General features: G+C 43.9%; 1 protein-coding gene across 5 annotated transcripts in view; it reads left to right on the plus strand.

Moving 5' to 3' along the window:
- Positions 1–337: 337 nt before the first annotated feature.
- Positions 338–19,524, plus strand: part of AKAP8 (A-kinase anchoring protein 8) — a 37,726-nt gene continuing 18,539 nt past the window's right edge. For 4 of the 5 annotated variants that reach the window (XR_005591213.1, XM_039514264.1, XM_039514267.1 and 1 more), the window contains exons 1-4: positions 10,747–10,785; positions 14,895–14,933; positions 16,058–16,090; positions 17,686–17,989. Coding sequence is in view for 4 of the 5 variants with exons in the window: in XM_039514264.1 (XP_039370198.1) it covers positions 10,761–10,785; positions 14,895–14,933; positions 16,058–16,090; positions 17,686–17,989 (401 nt within the window). In the remaining variant the exon portion in view is untranslated. Of the gene's footprint in view, positions 481–10,746; positions 10,786–14,894; positions 14,934–16,057; positions 16,091–17,685; positions 17,990–19,524 lie in introns of those variants that run through there. The other variant, XM_039514265.1, reaches the window with a different exon arrangement.

Here is a 19,524-nt window from a genome sequence, read left to right on the forward strand (position 1 = left end):
AGGCAGGAGCTACCACCACTTTGAAGAGGGGGGGGGGGGCTGTGGGGCACACCAGGCCCACAACCCAACGCTCCCTGAACCTCCGCTATGATTTCCAATATGGCGGCCTTTCATCTTCCAGCCAATAGTTTTGATTGACGGTCACAGAAACGAGCCAAGGAGACCGCTCGAGGTCACCAAAGAAAAAATCGTCTAGTCCAATGGGATCTCTCGAACATACGGGGCGGTGAAGAAACACTAACCAATGAAAATTGGGAGAGGGCGGTGCTTTGTGGGAAACCCGACCAATGGGTGAGAGGCGGGGCGGAACTCGGGAGTACGTCCAATAGGGTGTTTTCGGGGCGGTACCCGATCGCAGCTATGGCCAATGGGCGACGGGCGTGTGGCGCTTGCGTACTGAGCGGAAGGGCGTGCAATTAGTGCGGAGGAGCCGTTGGACTTGGCAGAAGGCGGAGGGAGACATGGATCAGGGATACGGCAGTAAGTAAAGAGAACAAGCGGCGCGGAATGAGGCTTGAGCCATACGGAGGGCGCTGGGACAGCGTGGTGGGCGCCTACCGGTCGCCGCGAATCCCGTTTACCTGGGGGGGGGGAACCAACCCCCTGGCAGAGTTAACCCCGCCTACCGTGTGGAGATGGCGGTGCTGATTGGATGTCAGACCCGCCTCTCAGCGAGGTACCCCTGCGGATTGATGGAGCGGGGGATGGCGTTGTGTGGGAGTTTGTCCATCCCCCTCTCACCGTGAGGAGTGGCGCGGTGGGGAGCAGGACCCCTCCGGGGCGGGGGGAAGAGGAAGGAACCCCCCCTTCCTCTCCCGGGATTGGAAATGGAGTGGGTCCCATTTCTGAAGACGACACAAAATGGCGGCCGCCCGCCGCGTGTGCGCGTCCCCGCGGCCTCTGCGGTCCCGTGCGCGGCCCCCTGCGCCGTGAGAAGTTGCTGCCGCCTCTTTGCTCCACTGGAGCCCTACGTGCTGTGCTGCCGCCCCGCCCGCATAGGTGGGGGCCTGGGCTCAACGCTCACAGGGCTGCGTAGGGGCGCCTCCTCCGCCCAGCCCTGTAGCTCAGGCTTGGCCAAAGAGCGCCATCCCCTACCGCCGTACCCTAGGTAGTTCTCTGGCTCTCTCCCTATCTGTCCCCACTGCTACGGCTCCCCCCTTCCAGTGCAGCTCTCTGCCTCATCCCAGCAGCAGCCCACAGTGTAGCGCTTTCGCCCGTCTGCCTCCTCTCAGCCACCCCCCTGCGCAGCCCTGTAATGCAACCCCAAATATCTTCCTGTTATATGGAAAAGAATATCTGGAACTGTAATAGTAAACATTACAAAAATACATAGAAAAATCCTCAAACTTTAAGTTACAAGCTGACTGGTGGGAGGGAGCTTTCCCTGTCTTGGGGGTAGCAGCTGGAACTTGCCATTCATTGTGAGACATTAGATCACGCTAGTGGTCTATCTAGTCCAGTAAGCAGTCTGGCGATTCCTGTTTTCCAGAGCAGACCAGTGCTGGTGCAGACCTCTTAAACCCTCGGTATACACACATTTTCTACTCAGACCAAAACAGCTCTAGCTCTAACCCATGGTTACACCACTACAAAGCAGAGCACTTCAGTGCAATCCTGTTATCCCCTATATGCCATACTAACATAGTTTCAGTGCTCTCCTCTAACACTGCTGCCACATTAAAGCAGCTCAGTAACATTATAGTCCATTAACCTGCTAGTATTTGAAGTTGGCAGTGTATATGTTTCAAACTTGGTGTTTCTCGTGACAGCTACCCACCACCAACTGTGAAAACAAGGATGTGCTTGAAAGGAACAAAATCAATGCCAGATATGGCCCAGAAAAGGGATGGTTTTGGTTCTCAGCTGTGTCAACATTTGTATGTTCTGAGATCTTGTATGAAAGCTACACATATGCCTAATGGAACTCTAGCACGTTTTCTTAAATGATAATTTCAGTGCTGGTCTCTTTAGATAACACATTTTAATGTATATTTATTTGAGTATGTTTATAAGCTAAAACACTTTCCTCCTTATGAGTACAATAACAAATCTGTGTATGTATGCAGTAGAGAGTAATGGGTGGAATTCATGAAGACAGCTGATTTGACTGCCAAAAGATTGTATGAAGATTGTTAAAACTATGAGAAAATACCTTTTAATTTTATTCCAAAGAATACCAATTTATTGACATTAGGCTGTCTTGTTGTGTGTCCACATTGATGTTAGGACAGTGATATGTAGATGCTAAGCATTGTCACTTGTCATCATGATGGTAGATGCTAGTAGGTGGCGTGTATGTTCTTAGATAAGGTTTTAAGAAAACCAAAAAACCCAAAAACCACCCATGCCCATCTCTGGTTGGCCACTTAAGTTTTTTTGCCCACTAACCTAGGCACTTTTTATTTTAATTCTAAATTGTTTCTTTTTAAGCTATTGCATATAATTATCGTCTACATATTTTTGTGCAGTTATATTCTGCCACAGACTTGGAACAAAGGATTAAAAGTGTACATATTAATTTCCTTGAACTTCACATAACTTGTCATCCTTATCCTTGTCATAATTATCAGTGCGCCTTTTTGGTGAGGAAAATAATTTGTACATAGGAGGATTAATCAAAAGGTCATTTTCAGTACTATTGTCTATTATACCTGGATTGAAACTCTGCTGACTATGGGACTGTTCAGAATGCTGCTCTGACCAAAACATGTATTGCTTTCTTTTCATGTCTCCAAAGTCCTTGGTGAAAACCATTTCCCCGTGTAGATGGCAAAGAATGCAACAAAAGCTGATTGCAGTTCACTTAGAGACTGTTTGTTTCAATCATAAAACCAAAGCCAGTGATGAATGTGATTTACAGTTGCAGCATATCTGTTTTATATGGAACCAGGAGGCTGAATGTTAGAAGATGCCTTGTCTCAGATTCGTAGATTCCAAGGCTGGAAGGTACCATTGCCTCCTGCACAACCCAGGCCACAGACTTCCCCAAAATTATTCCTAGAGCAGATCTTTTAGAGAAACATTGTCTGGATTTAAAAAACACCAGTAATGGAGAATCCACCACAACCCTTTGTAAATTGTTCCAATGATTAATCACCTTCACTGTCAGATTACTCCTTATTTCCAAATTTTTGAATTTGTCTAATTTCAACTTCTAGCCATTAGATCGTGTTATACCTTTGTCTGTTAGAGTCTATTATTCAATATTTGTAAGCATCCACATGGGGAACACGGTGTAATCAAGTCACCCCCTAATCTTCTCTTTAAGATAAATAACAAGCTAAATAAATGGTCCAATGGGAGCCTCAACACCTGGAGACTTATTTCTGGCTCCTGACCCATGGAAAGTTGTTTGTCCTTCTGTAAAACAGGCATATTTATCTTTTAGTAAGATCGGTAAATATAGGTTTTTATTCATTGTTTTTACTATGGAGAGAGAGTTTCTCCACATCTGAAGCTATAACTAGTGTTCCATTAGACCTGTTTTTCATCCCCACTTAGAAAAACAGATTTTCATTACAATTTGTGATTTAATATTGGAATGGAGTGGGGAGACACTTCTGTGACAGGCACTCAGCATCTGCTTCAGGGAAAAGAGTACCAAAAGTGTGAATCCATAAGGCAAGGCTCCAGTCACTGCACCAATTTGTCTCACCACCGACATGGGCATTTTTGAGACTTGACTGCGCCCCAGGCTCTTTTTGAAGCACCATTCTTGAGTGGGTGTTTTCACATTCTGTATTTGTGGCTCATGGTCTTCACTTCTCAAATTAAGTTTGCATTTGTTTTGTTAAACTTTGGCCTGGTCTACACTACGAGTTTATCTCGAATTTAGCAGCATTAAACCGAATTAACCCTGCACCCGTCCACACAACGAAGCCCCTTACTTTGATATAATGGTATCTGTACTCCTCCCTGACGAGGGGAGTAGTGCTGAAATCGGTATTGCCATTTCGAATTAGGGTTAGTGTGGCCGCAATTCGACGGTATTGGCCTCCGGGAGCTATCCCACAGTGCACCATTGTGACCTCTCTGGACAGCAATCTGAACTCGGATGCACTGGCCAGGTAGACAGGAAAAGCCCCGTGAACTTTTGAATTTCATTTCCTGTTTGCCCAGCATGGAGAGCTGATCAGCACAGGTAACCATGCAGTCCCAGAATCAAAAAAGAGCTCCAGCATGGACCATACGGGAGATACATAATCTGATCTCTGTATAGGGAGATGAATCTGTTCTATCAGAACTCCGTTCCAGTAGATGAAATGCCAAAACATTTGAAAAAATCTCCAAGGCTATGATGGACAAAGGCCACAACAGGGACTCAACACAGTGCTGCGTGAAACTTAAGGAGCTGAGACAAGCGTACCAGAAAGCTAAAGAATCAAATGGACGCTCACGGAGGAAGGGGCGACTGACGACTGTAGCCATCCCACAGTTCCCGCACTCTCCAAATTCATTCATTCATTCATGCCCGTCACCCCAACCGGGGTATGGGCCGCCAACAACAGATCTCCATAGTCTTCTATCCTGGGCCATTCTCTCTAGCTGGTTCCAGGTATAGCCCATTTTTTTGCTATCAACCTGAAGGTCGCGTCGCCAAGTATTTCTTGGGCGGCCTCTTTTCCGCTTGCCTTGGGGGTTCCACTGCAGTGCCTGTCTGGTGATGTTGGTTGGCTGCTTGCGTAGTGTATGTCCTATCCAGCCCCACCTTCTCCTTCTAATTTCTTCCTCTGCTGGGAGTTGATGGGTCCTCTCCGAGAGGTGGATGTTACTGATGGTGTCTGGCCAGCGGATCTGGAGAATCCTTCTGAGGCAGCTATTAATGAAGGTCTGGATCTTCCTGGTGGTTGTTTTGGTTGTCCTCCAGGTTTCAGCTCCATACAGTAAGACTGATTTCACGTTGGAGTTGAACAGTCGAATCTTTATTGCCAAAGACAGCTCTCTGGAGCTCCAGATGTTCTTGAGCTGTAAGAAGGCTGCTCTTGCCTTACCAATCCTTACTTTGATGTCTGCGTGTGCCACCCTGCTGGTCGATGATGCTACCTAGGTAGGTGAAGGACTGCACTTCTTCCAGGGGGCTTCCATTCAGTGTGACTGGGTCGTTGCTGATGGAATTGATCCTAAGGATCTTGGTCTTGTCCTTGTGGATGTTGAGGCCAACCTGTGATGACGTGGCTGCCACTACGTTGGTCTTCTCTTGCATCTGCTGTTTACTGTGCGAAAGGAGTGCAAGGTCGCCGGCAAAGTCCAGGTCATCAAGCTGGGTCCACAATGACCATTGGATTCCATTCCTACGCTTGTAAGTGGATGTCTTCATAATCCAATCGATGACGAGAAGAAAGAGAAGTGGTGACAACAAGCATCCTTGTCTGACTCGGTTTGCACCTGGAAGCTGTTTGTGAGCTGCCCTCCATGGATCACTCTACAGTGTATGCCGTCGTATGAATTCTTGATCAGGTTGACCACCTTTGCTGGGATGCCATAGTGCCGAAGGAGCTTCCAGAGGGTCTCGATCCACGCTATCGAATGCTTTCTCATAGTCAACAAAGTTGATGTACAACGAGGAGTTCCACTCCATAGACTGCTCGACTATGATGCGGAGCGTTGCTATCTAGTCCGTGCATGATCTGTTCTGCCGAAACCTGCCTGTTCATCTCGTAGCTGTGGATCGATGGCATCCTTCATTCTCTCTAAGAGGACTCGGTTGAAGACCTTTCCTGGCACTGACAGGAGTGTGATTCCTCTATAGTTGGCACAGTTGCTGAGGTCTCCTTTCTTGGGGATTTTGATGAGATATCCCTCTTTCCAGTCAGCCGGAATCACTTCTTCTTCCCATATTTTCTCAAAGAGGGGTACAGCATTTCCACTGAGGCATCCAGGTCTGCTTTCAGGGCCTCTGCTGGGATATCGTCAGGTCCAGCCGCCTTCCTGTTCTTCATCATGGTGATGGCTTTTCTGATCTCGTCTCTGGTTGGTTTATCGCAATTGATTGGGAGGTCCTCGTTGGCTGGGTCGATGTCTGGTGGATTTGGTGGTGCTGGTCTGTTCAGGAGTTCCTCAAAGTGCTCCGCCCATCTGTTCATCTGTAGTTCTATTCCTGTTATAGACTTTCCCTGCTTGTCTTTAACGGACGTTCTGGCTTGCTGAACTTTCCAGACAGTCGCTTGGTAGTATCGTACAGCTGTTTCATGTTACCGCTGTATGCTGCCTGCTCTGCTTCTGCTGCCAGTCCATCCACATAATCTCTCTTGTCCTTCCTAATATTCCTCTTCACTGCTCTGTGGGCTTCAGCATACTCTTTTGAGCTTTGGCCTTTGCTGCTCTAGTCCTGCTGTTGTTGACTGCTGCCTTCTTCTTCTTTCTGTCTTCTATCTTTGTCAAGGACTCTGCTGTGATCCACTCTTTCTGCTGGTGTTTCTTAATTCCAAGCACTTCCTGGCATGCTGACCTAAGTGTGTCTCTCACTTTCTGCCATCTGTTGAGTACACTGTCTTCCTCTTCCTCAGACCGATCCTGTAGTACTGAAAACTTATTCTTCAGCGTCAATCCAAAATCTTCCTTGGTCTTATGGTCCTTCAGAAGGTTGACATTGTACTTCGCTCTTCTGTCTGACGCGTCTATCCAGTTCTTCTTCAGCTTCAGCTTCAATCTGGCCACCACTAAGTGATGGTCGGACGCCACGTCTGCTCCTCTTCTAACTCTAACGTCCTGCAAGGATCTTCTGAACTTCTTGCTAATGCAGACATGGTCGATCTGGTTTTCTGTCATGCCTGCTGGCGATACCCAGGTACTCTTGTGGATCCGCTTGTGAGGAAAGATGCTGCCTCCTATGACCAGATTGTTAAGTGCACACAGATCCACAAATCTCTCTCCATTCTCACTCATCTCTCCCAGAGCATGGGTCCCCATGACTTGTTCGTATCCTGTGTTATCAGGTCCAATTTTGGCATTAAAGTCTCCCATAAGGATGGTAATGTCTTTGTCTGGGAGAGTCTCTAATATTTTCTGGAGTCTGTTGTAAAAGTAGTCTTTGTCCTCCTCTTCACTGTCATTGGTTGGAGCGTAGCACTGAACAACATTCATCTTAATCCTCTTCATTTTAGTTCTGAAGGATGCTGTGATGATCCTGGGACCATGTGCCTCCCAACCAATCAGTGCTCTCTGTGCCTGCTTGGACAACATGAAGCCTACTCCCTGTGTGTGGTGTGCGTCGCTCTCTTCATGTCCTGAATACAGCAACAGCTCTCCTGTCAACAGTAGTCTCTGTCCAGCTTGCGTCCATCTTGTCTCGCTAATGCCTAGTAGGGTCAGGTTGTTGCTCCTCATCTCTGCTGCAACCTGCGCCGTCTTTCCTGACTCGTACATGGTCCTCACGTTCCATGTGCCGATGGTAATCCTCCTGGCTGCAAGAAGGGTGATCGGCTTAGTCGCTTCCTCGCGGCTTTCACCACCCAGCGTCATGCATCTTCGAGTTGAAGACCCTTCTTTTTCCAGGCTAAAAGTCTCTGTTAACTCTATTGTTGGCGTTTCTGTAGCAAGCTGATTTTTACAGGGTGGAGTTGCTAGCCCCACGCCCAACCCTCCTCCTTTACCCTGACTTGGGACAGGCAGATGGCCCCAAAGGACCTCTCTGGTGGAGTTGCACTCTCCAAAAACCATTTGCATTCTTGGCTGAGCTCCCAAAGCCTGAAGAGTCAAAAACATTGTTGCAAGTGGTTCAGGGTATATGTCGTTTCTCGCCTTTTTTCCATGTCACCGTATGTCTACTGGATGCTGCTGGCAGACGCGGTGCTGCAGCGCTACGCAGCACCATTGCCTTGCCTTGCAGATGGTACAGTAGGCCTGGTATCCGTCGTCATTGTCCCGTGGGTGCTCCTGGCTGGCCTCAGTGAGGTCAGCTGGGGGCGCCTGGGCAAAAATGGGCATGACTCCAGGTCATTCTCTTCTTTAAGTTTTGTCTAATGGAAATTCAGTCCTGCCTGGGATATCATGGCAGTTGGAGGCTTCTGACTCAGGCTGCTCTCCCAGTCAGCAGCACCGCGCGGTCGCGCCTACCCCTTGGTACCAGGGATCACAATCAGATACTTAGACCTCTACATTTTGCTGCAAATAAAAAAATTAAGCTGCCATTTAGAACTGTCCCCCAACATACATATCCTGGGACATTTTGTATTTTACCAGTGTCAACCAAAGGCCCACACACAAATGGAGATTCAGTCCTGCCTGTGCTTCTATCCTAGTGCTTGTCACAGATTCCCATTTTCAGCTATAGGCTGAGGAAGTGCAGAATGGTGGTTCACTCTACTTTGCTGTAATCCAACCACCCTCCCCTCCCCCCTTTGATCTCTGCTTGCAGAGGCAATAAAGTCAGTGTTGTTTCTTATTCATGCATTCTTTATTACTTCATCACACAAATGGGGAGGATAACTGCCACGGTAGCCCAGGAGGGGTTGGGAAGGAGAGAAGCAACGGGTGGAGTTGTTGCAGGGGTACCCCCTAGAATGGCATGCAGCTCATCATTTCTGCGGGATGTCTGGGGCTCTGACCCGGAGCGGCCGTTTGCCTCTTTGGTTCTTTAGTAGGCTTGCCTGATATTCTAGGCGGGACTGACTCTCCCTTAGACAAAACTTACAAGAATGACCGGGGGAGTCATTCTCATTTTTTTCCAGGCGCCCCCGACCGACCTCGCCGAGGCTGGCCAGGAGCACCCATGACAGCAGCAGACAGTACAATATGACTGGTAATTGTCTTTGCTAACTTGCAAGGGGATGCTGCTGTGTAGCACTGCAGTACCGTATCTGTTAGCAGCATCCAGTAGACATACAGTGACAGTGGAAAAAAGGCTGAATGGGCTCCATGGTTGCCGTGGTATGGCGTCTGCCCGGGCAATCCAGGGAAAAGGGCGCGAAATGATTGTCCACCGTTGCTTTCACGGAGGGAGGATTGACTGACGACATTTACCCATAACCATCTGTGAAAAATTTTTGGCCCCATCGGGCATTCGGATCTCAACCCAGAATTCCAGTGGGCGGGGGAGACTGTGGGAACTATGGGATAGCTACCCACAGTGCAACGCTCCGGAAGTCGACGCTAGCCTCAGTACATGGACGCACGCCGCCGAATTAATGTGCTTAGTGTGGCCGTGTGGCCTCGACTTTATACAATCTGTTTCCAAAAATCGATTTCTGTAAAATCAGAATAATCCTGTAGTGTAGACGTACCCTTTGTCTGTCACAAGATGGACTTTCCATCTTGTGTTGAATTTCTGCTCTCCTCTCTGGAGTGATTAGTCTCAGGTTTGAATTTATCACAGCTTTGACCAATTTGTTCTCTGCTCCTTCTTACTAAGTTATTAATAAATGTGTTAGTGCTTGATTTTCTGACTCCACTAAACAAATGCTTCCAAAGCTAATGCTGAACTGTTAATGGTTGTCCTCTTAACTTGGATTTAAAACAGGTTAGAAAATCAGTTTTATAATGGCTTTATCTAATCCATATTTCTCCAGTTGTGTAACAAGAACATTACATTCATGATGTTATGTCTATAAGGAATGCCTGGCTGGGGTATGCATTAACGACTTGTCAAGATATTGAGGTGCAGTCTGTGAATACTCCACTTTCAGCATACAGAGCAGTCTAACCATGGACCAAGATAGATGTCATGCTAGGCCAAGTAGCCTCTGCAGACTGTAACTGATTATCAAAACTGAGGATGGCTGTAGGGTATATTGTACAGCTATTTCGGCTTTTTGTGGTCTTCCACATTTTGTATATACTAAGTAAGCTTTAGAGTGACATAATTTGTATTTAAAAAACCCATGCTGGGGATTTTTCAAACATGAGCTAATTTTCTGTGTGTTACAGTGTTGTGGTCCAGTGACTAGAGCAATGCCTGGGACTCCAGACTTTAGGTCTTTGAACATGGGCAAGTTACTTTCTCCTCTGGCTCCATTTCCCCTCCCACTCTTTGCCTTACAGTCTGGATAGGGACAGTGCCTAGAACAATGGGACACTGATCTGATTTGGGCTCTCCAAGTTTCATTGTAATACAAATATTTGCTCTTCTCTGCTTCCTCTTTTTTTATTTTTTATTCATATTTATAATAGGATTACTTTCCGTTCACTCAAGTTTCAAAACTACGGCTCTGGTTGTAGGTGTCTGCGTACACATAGCGTTTATAGGTTTGAGACTTTATCATTAACTTAAAAAAATGCACTAGTGTGTTTTGACTGGGTTTAAACCTTCCCTGCAGTGTCCCCTGGGCAGCCCAAACAGAGCAGCCTAATTCTAGTATGTAAAAACTGGAAAGTGAAACTGCTGAACAGAAGTGAAAGTAACTAATGTTCATCCTGAGAGAAATGTATAATGTGAACAGCCTAAATGTTAAAAGTAAACAAACATCAAAACTTGTAGACTTTGTAAAGCAAGAGCCCATTTTAAAAACATTTTTATGTGACTTTTAACCTTACAGTTCCTATTTTGCTGTTGCATTTGCTCTCAGGAGCATTACAGTAGCCTTTAGAGAGAGACTTTCTTACATGCTCCTAGTATAATTGTTATATGAGAGTAATCCTTGCTGAGCTCCTCTTGGGGGGGGGGGGGATACATTTTAGAGACTCTGAGGGCTTCTTCTTTGTTAAGTAATATCGGTGTGGATTTGTTCTTATGAAAATGCAGATTTAGTTGCCAAGTTAACTTTAATTATGGTAGGGAAATATCCAGCATGCTCTCTTTTAAATTCTCAGGATTCCTGCTCTAAATGGCATTTTGGAATAGAGAATTCAGTAAGTAAATGTACAGAATCCTTTATTTTAAAAATATATAAATTAAATGTCAAGAATAAATTCTTCTCATTTAGAAGTGAAACTAAATTAGGGGCAAGAGTCTCTACAAGGCAAAGCAGAATTTATAGCCCAGAGCGAAAGAGGGCAAAGGGAATCCTCATCCAGCCAGCTCCGTGGTGTTTATGGCCCTGGATGCTGCTGCAGCATACCTAGATGTTTTGGAAAAGGAGTGGAGTCCAGAATTGAGGAAAGAGAGAAATGAATTATTTGATTACTAGGGTGAAAATTACATTGGCTTCTTTTCAATTAATAATAGGATTGGTAGCCAAAAAGAAATTGAGAAATAAAACCAGTCCTCCGCCTTCTATCTCTTCTCCATCAGGGTAACAACATATGTATTAGCTGAGTGCACAGGGTCACTCCAGTGCATTTGGAGCATTCTAGCTAACAGTTCTTGAATTTGGGTAGTAGTCCAGTCACCCAATTTTTCATAAGAGACTTACCTGACTGATTTTGAAATCAGAATAGTTGCAGGCTTGCTGTCTTGGCTTAGGTAGATTTATAACTGCAAAAAAGTGCTTATTTTGAAAAGAATTTTCTTATAAAATGTGGATTCTCTTAAATTTCTCAATGTTTCTGTTTTCACTTGGAGATTATTTATTTATCTTTGTGTTTAGCAATGTGTTTTTTAAAAGCAGGGACCCAGGGCTCCAGATGCAAAATGGTAAAAATACTCATGCAAACAAAAGTAGACTCAACTCCCTCCCTCAAACCAGTAAAGAAAGAAAGAAAGACCATACTAATCACTAATGCTAGTTTCTAGGGTAGCCTTCCTTCCACAAGACCCTGGGGAAAGAGTAGGGTGTCCTTGAAGTAGCTTAAGAACATAAGAGAGGCCGTACCGGGTCAGACCAAAGGTCCATCTAGCCCAGTATCTGTCTACCGACACTGGCCAATGCCAGGTGCCCCTGAGGGAGTGAACCTAACAGGCAATGATCAAATGATCTCTCTCCTGCCATCCATCTCCATCCTCTGACGAACAGAGGCTAGGGACACCATTCTTACCCATCCTGGCTAATAGCCATTTATGGACTTAGCCACCATGAATTTATCCAGTCCCCTTTTAAACATTGTTATAGTCCTAGCCTTCACAACCTCCTCAGGTAAGGAGTTCCACAAGTTGACTGTGCGCTGCATGAAGAAGAACTTCCTTTTATTTGTTTTAAACCTGCTGCCTATTAATTTCATTTGGTGACCCCTAGTTCTTGTATTATGTGAATAAGTAAATAACTTTTCCTTATCCACTTTCTCAACATCACTCATGATTTTATATACCTCTATCATGTCCCCCCTTAGTCTTCTCTTTTCCAAACTGAAGAGTCCTAGCTTCTTTAATCTTTCCTCATATGGGACCTTCTCTAAACCCCTAATCATTTTAGTTGCTCTTTTCTGAACCTTTTCTAGTGCTAGAATATCTTTTTTGAGGTGAGGAGACCACATCTGTACACAGTATTTGAGATGCGGGCGTACCATGGATTTATATAAGGGCAATAATATATTCTCAGTCTTATTCTCTATCCCCTTTTTAATGATTCCTAACATCCTGTTTGCTTTTTTGACCGCCTCTGCACACTGCGTTCTCTTCAGAGAACTATCCACGATAACTCCAAGATCTTTTTCCTGACTCGTTGTAGCTAAATTAGCCCCCATCATGTTGTATGTATAGTTGGGGTTATTTTTTCCAATGTGCATTACTTTACATTTATCCACATTAAATTTCATTTGCCATTTTGTTGCCCAATCACTTAGTTTTGTGAGATCTTTTTGAAGTTCTTCACAATCTGCTTTGGTCTTAACTATCTTGAGTAGTTTAGTATCATCTGCAAACTTTGCCACCTCACTGTTTACCCCTTTCTCCAGATCATTTATGAATAAATTGAATAGGATTGGTCCTAGGACTGACCCTTGGGGAACACCACTAGTTACCCCTCTCCATTCTGAGAATTTACCATTAATTCCTACCCTTTGTTCCCTGTCCTTTAACCAGTTCTCAATCCATGAAAGGACCTTTCCTTTTATCCCATGACAGCTTAATTTACGTAAGAGCCTTTGGTGAGGGACCTTGTCAAAGGCTTTCTGGAAATCTAAGTACACTATGTACACCGGATCCCACTTGTCCACATGTTTGTTGACCCCTTCAAAGAACTCTAATAGATTAGTAAGACACGATTTCCCTTTACAGAAACCATGTTGACTATTGCTCAAGAGTTTATGTTTATCTATGTGTCTGACAATTTTATTCTTTACTATTGTTTCAACTAATTTGCCCGGTACCGACGTTAGACTTACCGGTCTGTAATTGCCGGATCACCCTAGAGCCCTTTTTAAATATTGGCGTTGCATTAGCTAACTTCCAGTCATTGGGTACCGGCCGATTTAAAGGACAGGTTACAAACCTTAGTTAATAGTTCATAACTTCACATTTGAGTTCTTTCAGAACTCTTGGGTGAATGCCATCTGGTCCCGTGACTTGTTAATGTTGAGTTTATCAATTAATTCCAAAACCTCCTCTACTGACACTTCAATCTGTGACAGTTCCTCAGATTTGTCACCTACAAAAGCCAGCTCAGGTTTGGGAATCTCCCTAACATCCTCAGCCGTGAAGACTGAGGCAAAGAATCCATTTAGTTTCTCCGCAATGACTTTATCATCTTTAAGCGCTCCTTTTGTATTTTCATCGTCAAGGGGCCCCACTGGTTGTTTAGCAGGCTTCCTGCTTCTGATGTACTTAAAAAACATTGTGTTATTACCTTTGGAGTTTTTGGCTAGCCGTTCTTCAAACTCCTCTTTGGCTTTTCTTATTACACTCTTGCACTTAAGTTGGCAGCGTTTGTGCTCCTTTCTATTTGCCTCACTAGGATTTGACTTCCACTTTTTAAAGGAAGTCTTTTTATCTTTCACTGCTTCTTTTACATGGTGGTTAAGCCACGGTGGCTCTTTTTTAGTTCTTTTACAGTTTTTCTTAATTTGGGGTATACATTGAAGTTGGGCCTCTATTATGGTGTCTTTAAAAAGCGCCCACGCAACTTGCAGGGATTTCACTTTAGTCAATGTACCTTTTAACTTTTGTCTAACTAACCCCCTCATTTTTGTATAGTTCCCTTTTGAAATTAAAGGCCACAGTGTTGGGCAGTTGGGATGTTCTTCCCACCACAGGGATGTTGAATGCTATTGTATTATGGTCACTATTTCCAAGCGGTCCTGCTATAGTTACCTCTTGGACCAGCTCCTGCACTCCACTCAGGATTAAATCTAGAGTCGCCTCGCCCCTTGTGGGTTCCCGTACCAGCTGCTCCATGAAGCAGTCATTTAAAGTATTGAGAAATTATATCTCTGCATTTCGTCCTGAAGTGAAATGTTCCCAGTCAATATGGGGATAATTGAAATCCCCCACTATTATTGGGTTCTTAATTTTGATAGCCTCTCTAATTTCCCTTAGCATTTCATCATCACTATTACTGTCCTGGTCAGGTGGTCGATAATAGATCCCTAATGTTATATTTTTACTAGAACATGAAATTTCTATCCATAGAGACTCTATGGAACCTGTGGATTCGCTTAAGATTTTTACTTCATTTGAATCTACACTTTCTTTAACATATAGTGCCACTCCTCCCCCTGCACGGCCTGTTCTGTCCTTCCGATATATTTTGTACCCCGGAATGATTGTGTCCCATTGATTGCTCTCAGTCCACCAGGTTTCTGTGATGCCTATTATATCAATATCCTCCTTTATCACAAGGCACTCTAGTTCACCCATCTTATTATTTAGACTTCTGGCATTTGTGTACAAGCACTTTAAAAACTTGTCCCTGTTTATTAGCCTGCCTTTTTCTGATGTGCCAGATTCTTTTTTATGTGACTGTTCATCATCTGATCCGGCCCTTACATTATATTTCTCATTCCTCTGCTCCTGACTATAACCTGGAGATTCTCTATCATCAGACTCTCCCCTAAGAGAAGTCTGTGTCCGATCCACACGCTTCTCTGCAGCAGTCGGCTTTCCCCCATTGCAGCAGTCGGCTTAATATGTTTGTTTATTTCTACAGGTTATGGCACCTGGAGCACTGCTGCCACCAATGCTCAAGGTAAGTTTCACAGTTATAATTCAAGCTGACATAGGGAATTGCATTTTAAAAAAATAACTTTTGTTTTATGCCTTTTCCTTTCTAATGTTCTGTAACAGAAAGTGTAGCATTTTTCATTTTTTGGCTTATAGCTTTTACCCTTCTCTATAATCACACTGAGTAAGTTTTTGTAAATGTTTAGTCCAACTTTTCAAGGAATACTCACTTCTGTGCTGTGGTGGTGGTTGTCTGTCCTTCCATCTCCCCATCATTTTCCTGGGCTCTTATATTGGAAGGTTGCTTTCCAGACCTATGCACTGATTCAGCAAATGCATGGGCACACTTTTAACTTTTATTCAGTGAGCAATTTATGGTAGTAAAATTAAACATGTGCCCAAGTGTTTGCTGGATCAGGTCCTACTACTTGATCTCTTTATACCCCTCCTCTACATTTCCAAGAGTGTTTTGATCTTATTAAATGTTGACTTTGACGCTTTTTCACTATGGTTTTTCCAATAAGCATTTGTTGAAACTGGAGTCCTTAATAAAGAGTTGGAGTCTAATTTCTGCAGTTGCTTATGCCCTGTGGCCTCCACTGAGAAACTTGAGAACTAATTTGTGATTGTGAAGCAATACTACACTTCTACAGTTCCTCTATGTGGGATTTCCTACTTTGAGGTAGTGTTAATAGAACTGGAGTCAGCTAATAATCTTGTGTCTGCTGATGGTGAACATGGGCTAAAGATAATAATGCTAAATAATATTTCAATATTTATTGAAATGCAACAAAGATTTTCTTTTTGAACCATAAGCTGGGAAGAATATAATATTTGTTTTTGTTACTGGATAGTCTGAGTGTATTGGACCCTGAGATTCTGGTACAGTATTTCTGTATCTCCAACTTTCTCTTGAAATAAATCAGAAATGTTTCCTCACATAATACAATTTTCCATTTAATTCTCCATTACTTGTTACATTTTCACAAGACCGTACTTCTGAGAGCCTTTTCTTTTCTGCTTATGTGAAAGGATAATATGTTTTTGCTGGCATTAAATTGAGTGACATTCACGTAGCCTTTGTAAACTGAATACCATTGGGTGATTCTTCTAATGTTGAAATAATGCGTTTGTCTTTTCATCCCATAGGTACATATGCAGCAAACGCAGCAAATTGGCAAGGTATGTGTTATAAATACATTGGTTTTGTGTCAAGTCCTCTTACTCTGTTACTGCAATACTTAGGTCTATTCTCCAACTCACTTATTTGTACCTTGCTTCATCATTCTGCACTATGCTGGGCTTCAGGCCAGAATAGTGATGAGCCTGGGTACCAAACCTTCCCCTAAAAAGCTAGGATTATGCTCTTGACATTAAATGACATCTTGATTGTATGCAGTAAACACAGCTATACCTGCCTACTGGTACTGCTAAAGGGTTTGTCTGTGTTTCCATAATAAATCCTTGTGTTGGGTTTGGAGTTTAGCTTTTCACTCTGGCATGTAATTGGCCTTGGTTTGAAGTATTTTTAAAGCTGGGTTCTGTGCCTTAATTTGGGAAGAACTAATTATTACTTTTAGTCTTTTTCTCTAGTTTTCACTTTAGAAAAATTGGGTATTGTGTAGCACAGAGGGCAATAGACCTCTGGTCAAGTCAGTAGGGAAAAATTAGTTGCTCTTATTTGTGTTGTTATAGTGCCTAGGAGCCTTAGTTATAGGCTATTATGCTAGGTGCTGTACAAGCATGGAGCAAAAAGTACAAGGAAATGAGACAGTGTTGGTCCTCAGGAGAGGCAATGGCATCGATGCTCCAGTGGCCTGAGGGTGTCAAGTTTATTGTAGGCATAATAGAATGGAGGGAGTTTTGAGGAGGGTTCTTGATCATGATTTGGCAGCCACTTAACAAGAGTCCTAGGATTGGCATAGCAGAGGGTATTGCAGGTTAGAAGTAGCAGTGGAAGAGCTCTGAGAGGAAGCTTGCTTTTTAGTACAGGGCTCAGAAATGCATTTTTCTCTTCAGAACCAGTACAGCCCTGGCTTGGTGAGCCAATGCACTGCTTGTAGCACACTAGCAGGTTGTGTATGTGTAGTGCTATTACAAGAATTCTCTGTACTGTCACACACTTCCTAAATTCTGAATCTCTGGATTTACATAAGCAGTATCCAATAGTGGCATGAACACAGCTGTAGTGCAGTGCCTTTTCCCTTCACCATTATATTACCTTGCCATAAGGCAGTTTATGTTGTTGTCAGAGCTAGAATATGGCTCATCACTTCAAATTTTCTGGTTAGTCTATTACATGTATGTCAATATTGTATTTATTCTTGCATACATGGTTACAAGCCCAGCAACACAGGTCTCTCAAATTTTAGCATAGCTTCATGGAGCCATGCTACATGGGTAGTGCATGCTGGCAATGTATTACGCTGTAGATACTGAACATTATTATAACAAATCTTTATGGTAGTACAGGATCTCTCTCTTATCAGTTAAAACCAAGGTGGACCAATCACTGGAATAATCCCACACCGGTTCATGATAATTGGCTGATGGCAACAGATATTTTTCTATCTCTGATTTTTGTAACTTTAGGAAACCTGAATTTTTCTTTACGGAGAACCTGACCATACTGGTTCTAAAAGTTTAAAAGTTTTCATCAAATAGTAAAGATCAGCTGCGACCTTGACTGGTAGAGTGAGTTCATTAGAATCTAAACTCCTTCCATGAGCCTACATTTCTTTGACAGTGTATTCAATTTAACTTTCCTTTTCTGCAAGGCTATGAAGGCTATGACTATTACGGCACTCAAACCGCCGGCTCTACTACAGCTGCCTCGTACAATTATGCTGCAGCAGCAGCAGCTGCTGCTGCTGCTACCACCAATACCTGGGAGACTCCCAAAACTACCGACATGACCATGACTGCTGATGTCAACACCAGTATGCCAGTTGCAACTTATAGTACGGAAACTGTGGCGAATGAGAACTCTGACTCCATCATAGCCAAAATAAACCAGCGTCTGGATATGCTGTCAAAGGAAGGCAGTGGTGGAGGCGGGGAAGGAATGGAAGACCAGGAAAGGTAACGTATCACTTCTTACTTTTCACACAGATTTTTAAAATCTTAAATCACTGTAATTTCAATTTAAATTTGAAACGTTTTACAGCAGAGGGAGTGGTCCAATATTAATTCCTCTTGAACAGATACATTACTACAAAATGCACCCTTGATCTCTCAGTCCCAAATTATGTTATTAACCCCTATTCAGCATAACAATGTATTTTCAAAGCTGGTTTCTCTGTTTACCCTTAGTTGTACCGAAACTTAATTTTACTAATGATGAGACGCTGAAGTGAGATGTTTAATCTGCACCTGTATTTTTCTTACCTTTTCTGATGATGCCTTGTAATCTAAATAGTTTGTACTGCTAGACCAGTCAGTATGAAGAAAAATACCAGATGCTTGCTCTGTTGTTCAGACAGTAATATGCATCCTGACATCAGTTGTAGGAAGGAAGAAATGAAATACATAATCTTTCTGTGGCATTGGTATCTGCTACTTTGTCAGCCAAGATGCTGATGGATTTATCTGCCTTAATCCCACACCCAGTGGTAAAACCAAAAGTTTTCTCTTTTGGATTCCTTATTATTGCTGTTATGTTAGGAATATTGCAAGTACGTTGGAACCCCTATGTACTGCCTGTACCCTGCAAAGCAGAGGTATTTCTCATCAGGGCTTCTACTTCAGGCAGGAATTTTTGCTCTTCTGTCCTTCTGTATCTAATTAATTCTCCAGTTATTTCCTATTTCTGCAGCTGTGTACTGTGCCAGGCTTCCTGTGTGCTTGTAGTTCTCCTAATGTGCCAGTCAGGGAGCTAGCTGGCAGTGAGGAAGGGGATCTCTTGGCTGTACCTCAATGTGGGATTATGGTGGATAAAGCCATTAGTTCAGGGGGTCCCCAACGCGGTGCTCACAGGCACCATGGTGCCCACCGGGGCATCTATGTGCGCCCGCCTGCTGGCCGCCAGACAAGCAGCCACCGAAATGCCGCCGAGAAGTGGCAATGCCAGGAAGCGTAGCCACCGAAATGCCGCCGAGAAGTGGCAATGCCAGGAAGCGTTGCCACCGAAATGCCACTGAGAAGTGGCAACGTCAAGAAGCGCCACCGCCAAAATGCCGCTGATTTCTCGGCGGCATTTCGGTGGCGACGCTTCCTGGCGTTGCCGCTTCTCGGCAGCTGTTTGTCCGGTGACCACGCTCCTTGGCGGCTAGTCGTCCGGTGCCCGCCACACAAAAAAGTTGGGGACGACTGCATTAGTTTTTTGATTGACAGATCAGCAGGTACCTACTCAGAGAAGGTAACAATTAGAAATGAGAAGCTTTTTCAGCCGTATTTCTGATTAGACATATTTGTGCAGCAGATTTACAATTTTTGGTTAAATTCTCAAGTCACCCTAAGACTAAGGACAGGGTGACGTGAGTTCCTGTGCAAAGGTTCCTGTGCAGCAGGGACCACAGTATTTTTTTGCATTCTTTGCATCTTCATTCTTTGTGTTCTGATTCTAGTTTTAACCCAAATTAAATCTGGATGTAAATTCTCTCTTTGGCTTTTATGTT

The sequence above is a fragment of the Mauremys reevesii genome, linkage group 25 (genome assembly GCF_016161935.1).
Source record: "Mauremys reevesii isolate NIE-2019 linkage group 25, ASM1616193v1, whole genome shotgun sequence".
NCBI classification, from domain to species: Eukaryota; Metazoa; Chordata; order Testudines; family Geoemydidae; genus Mauremys; species Mauremys reevesii.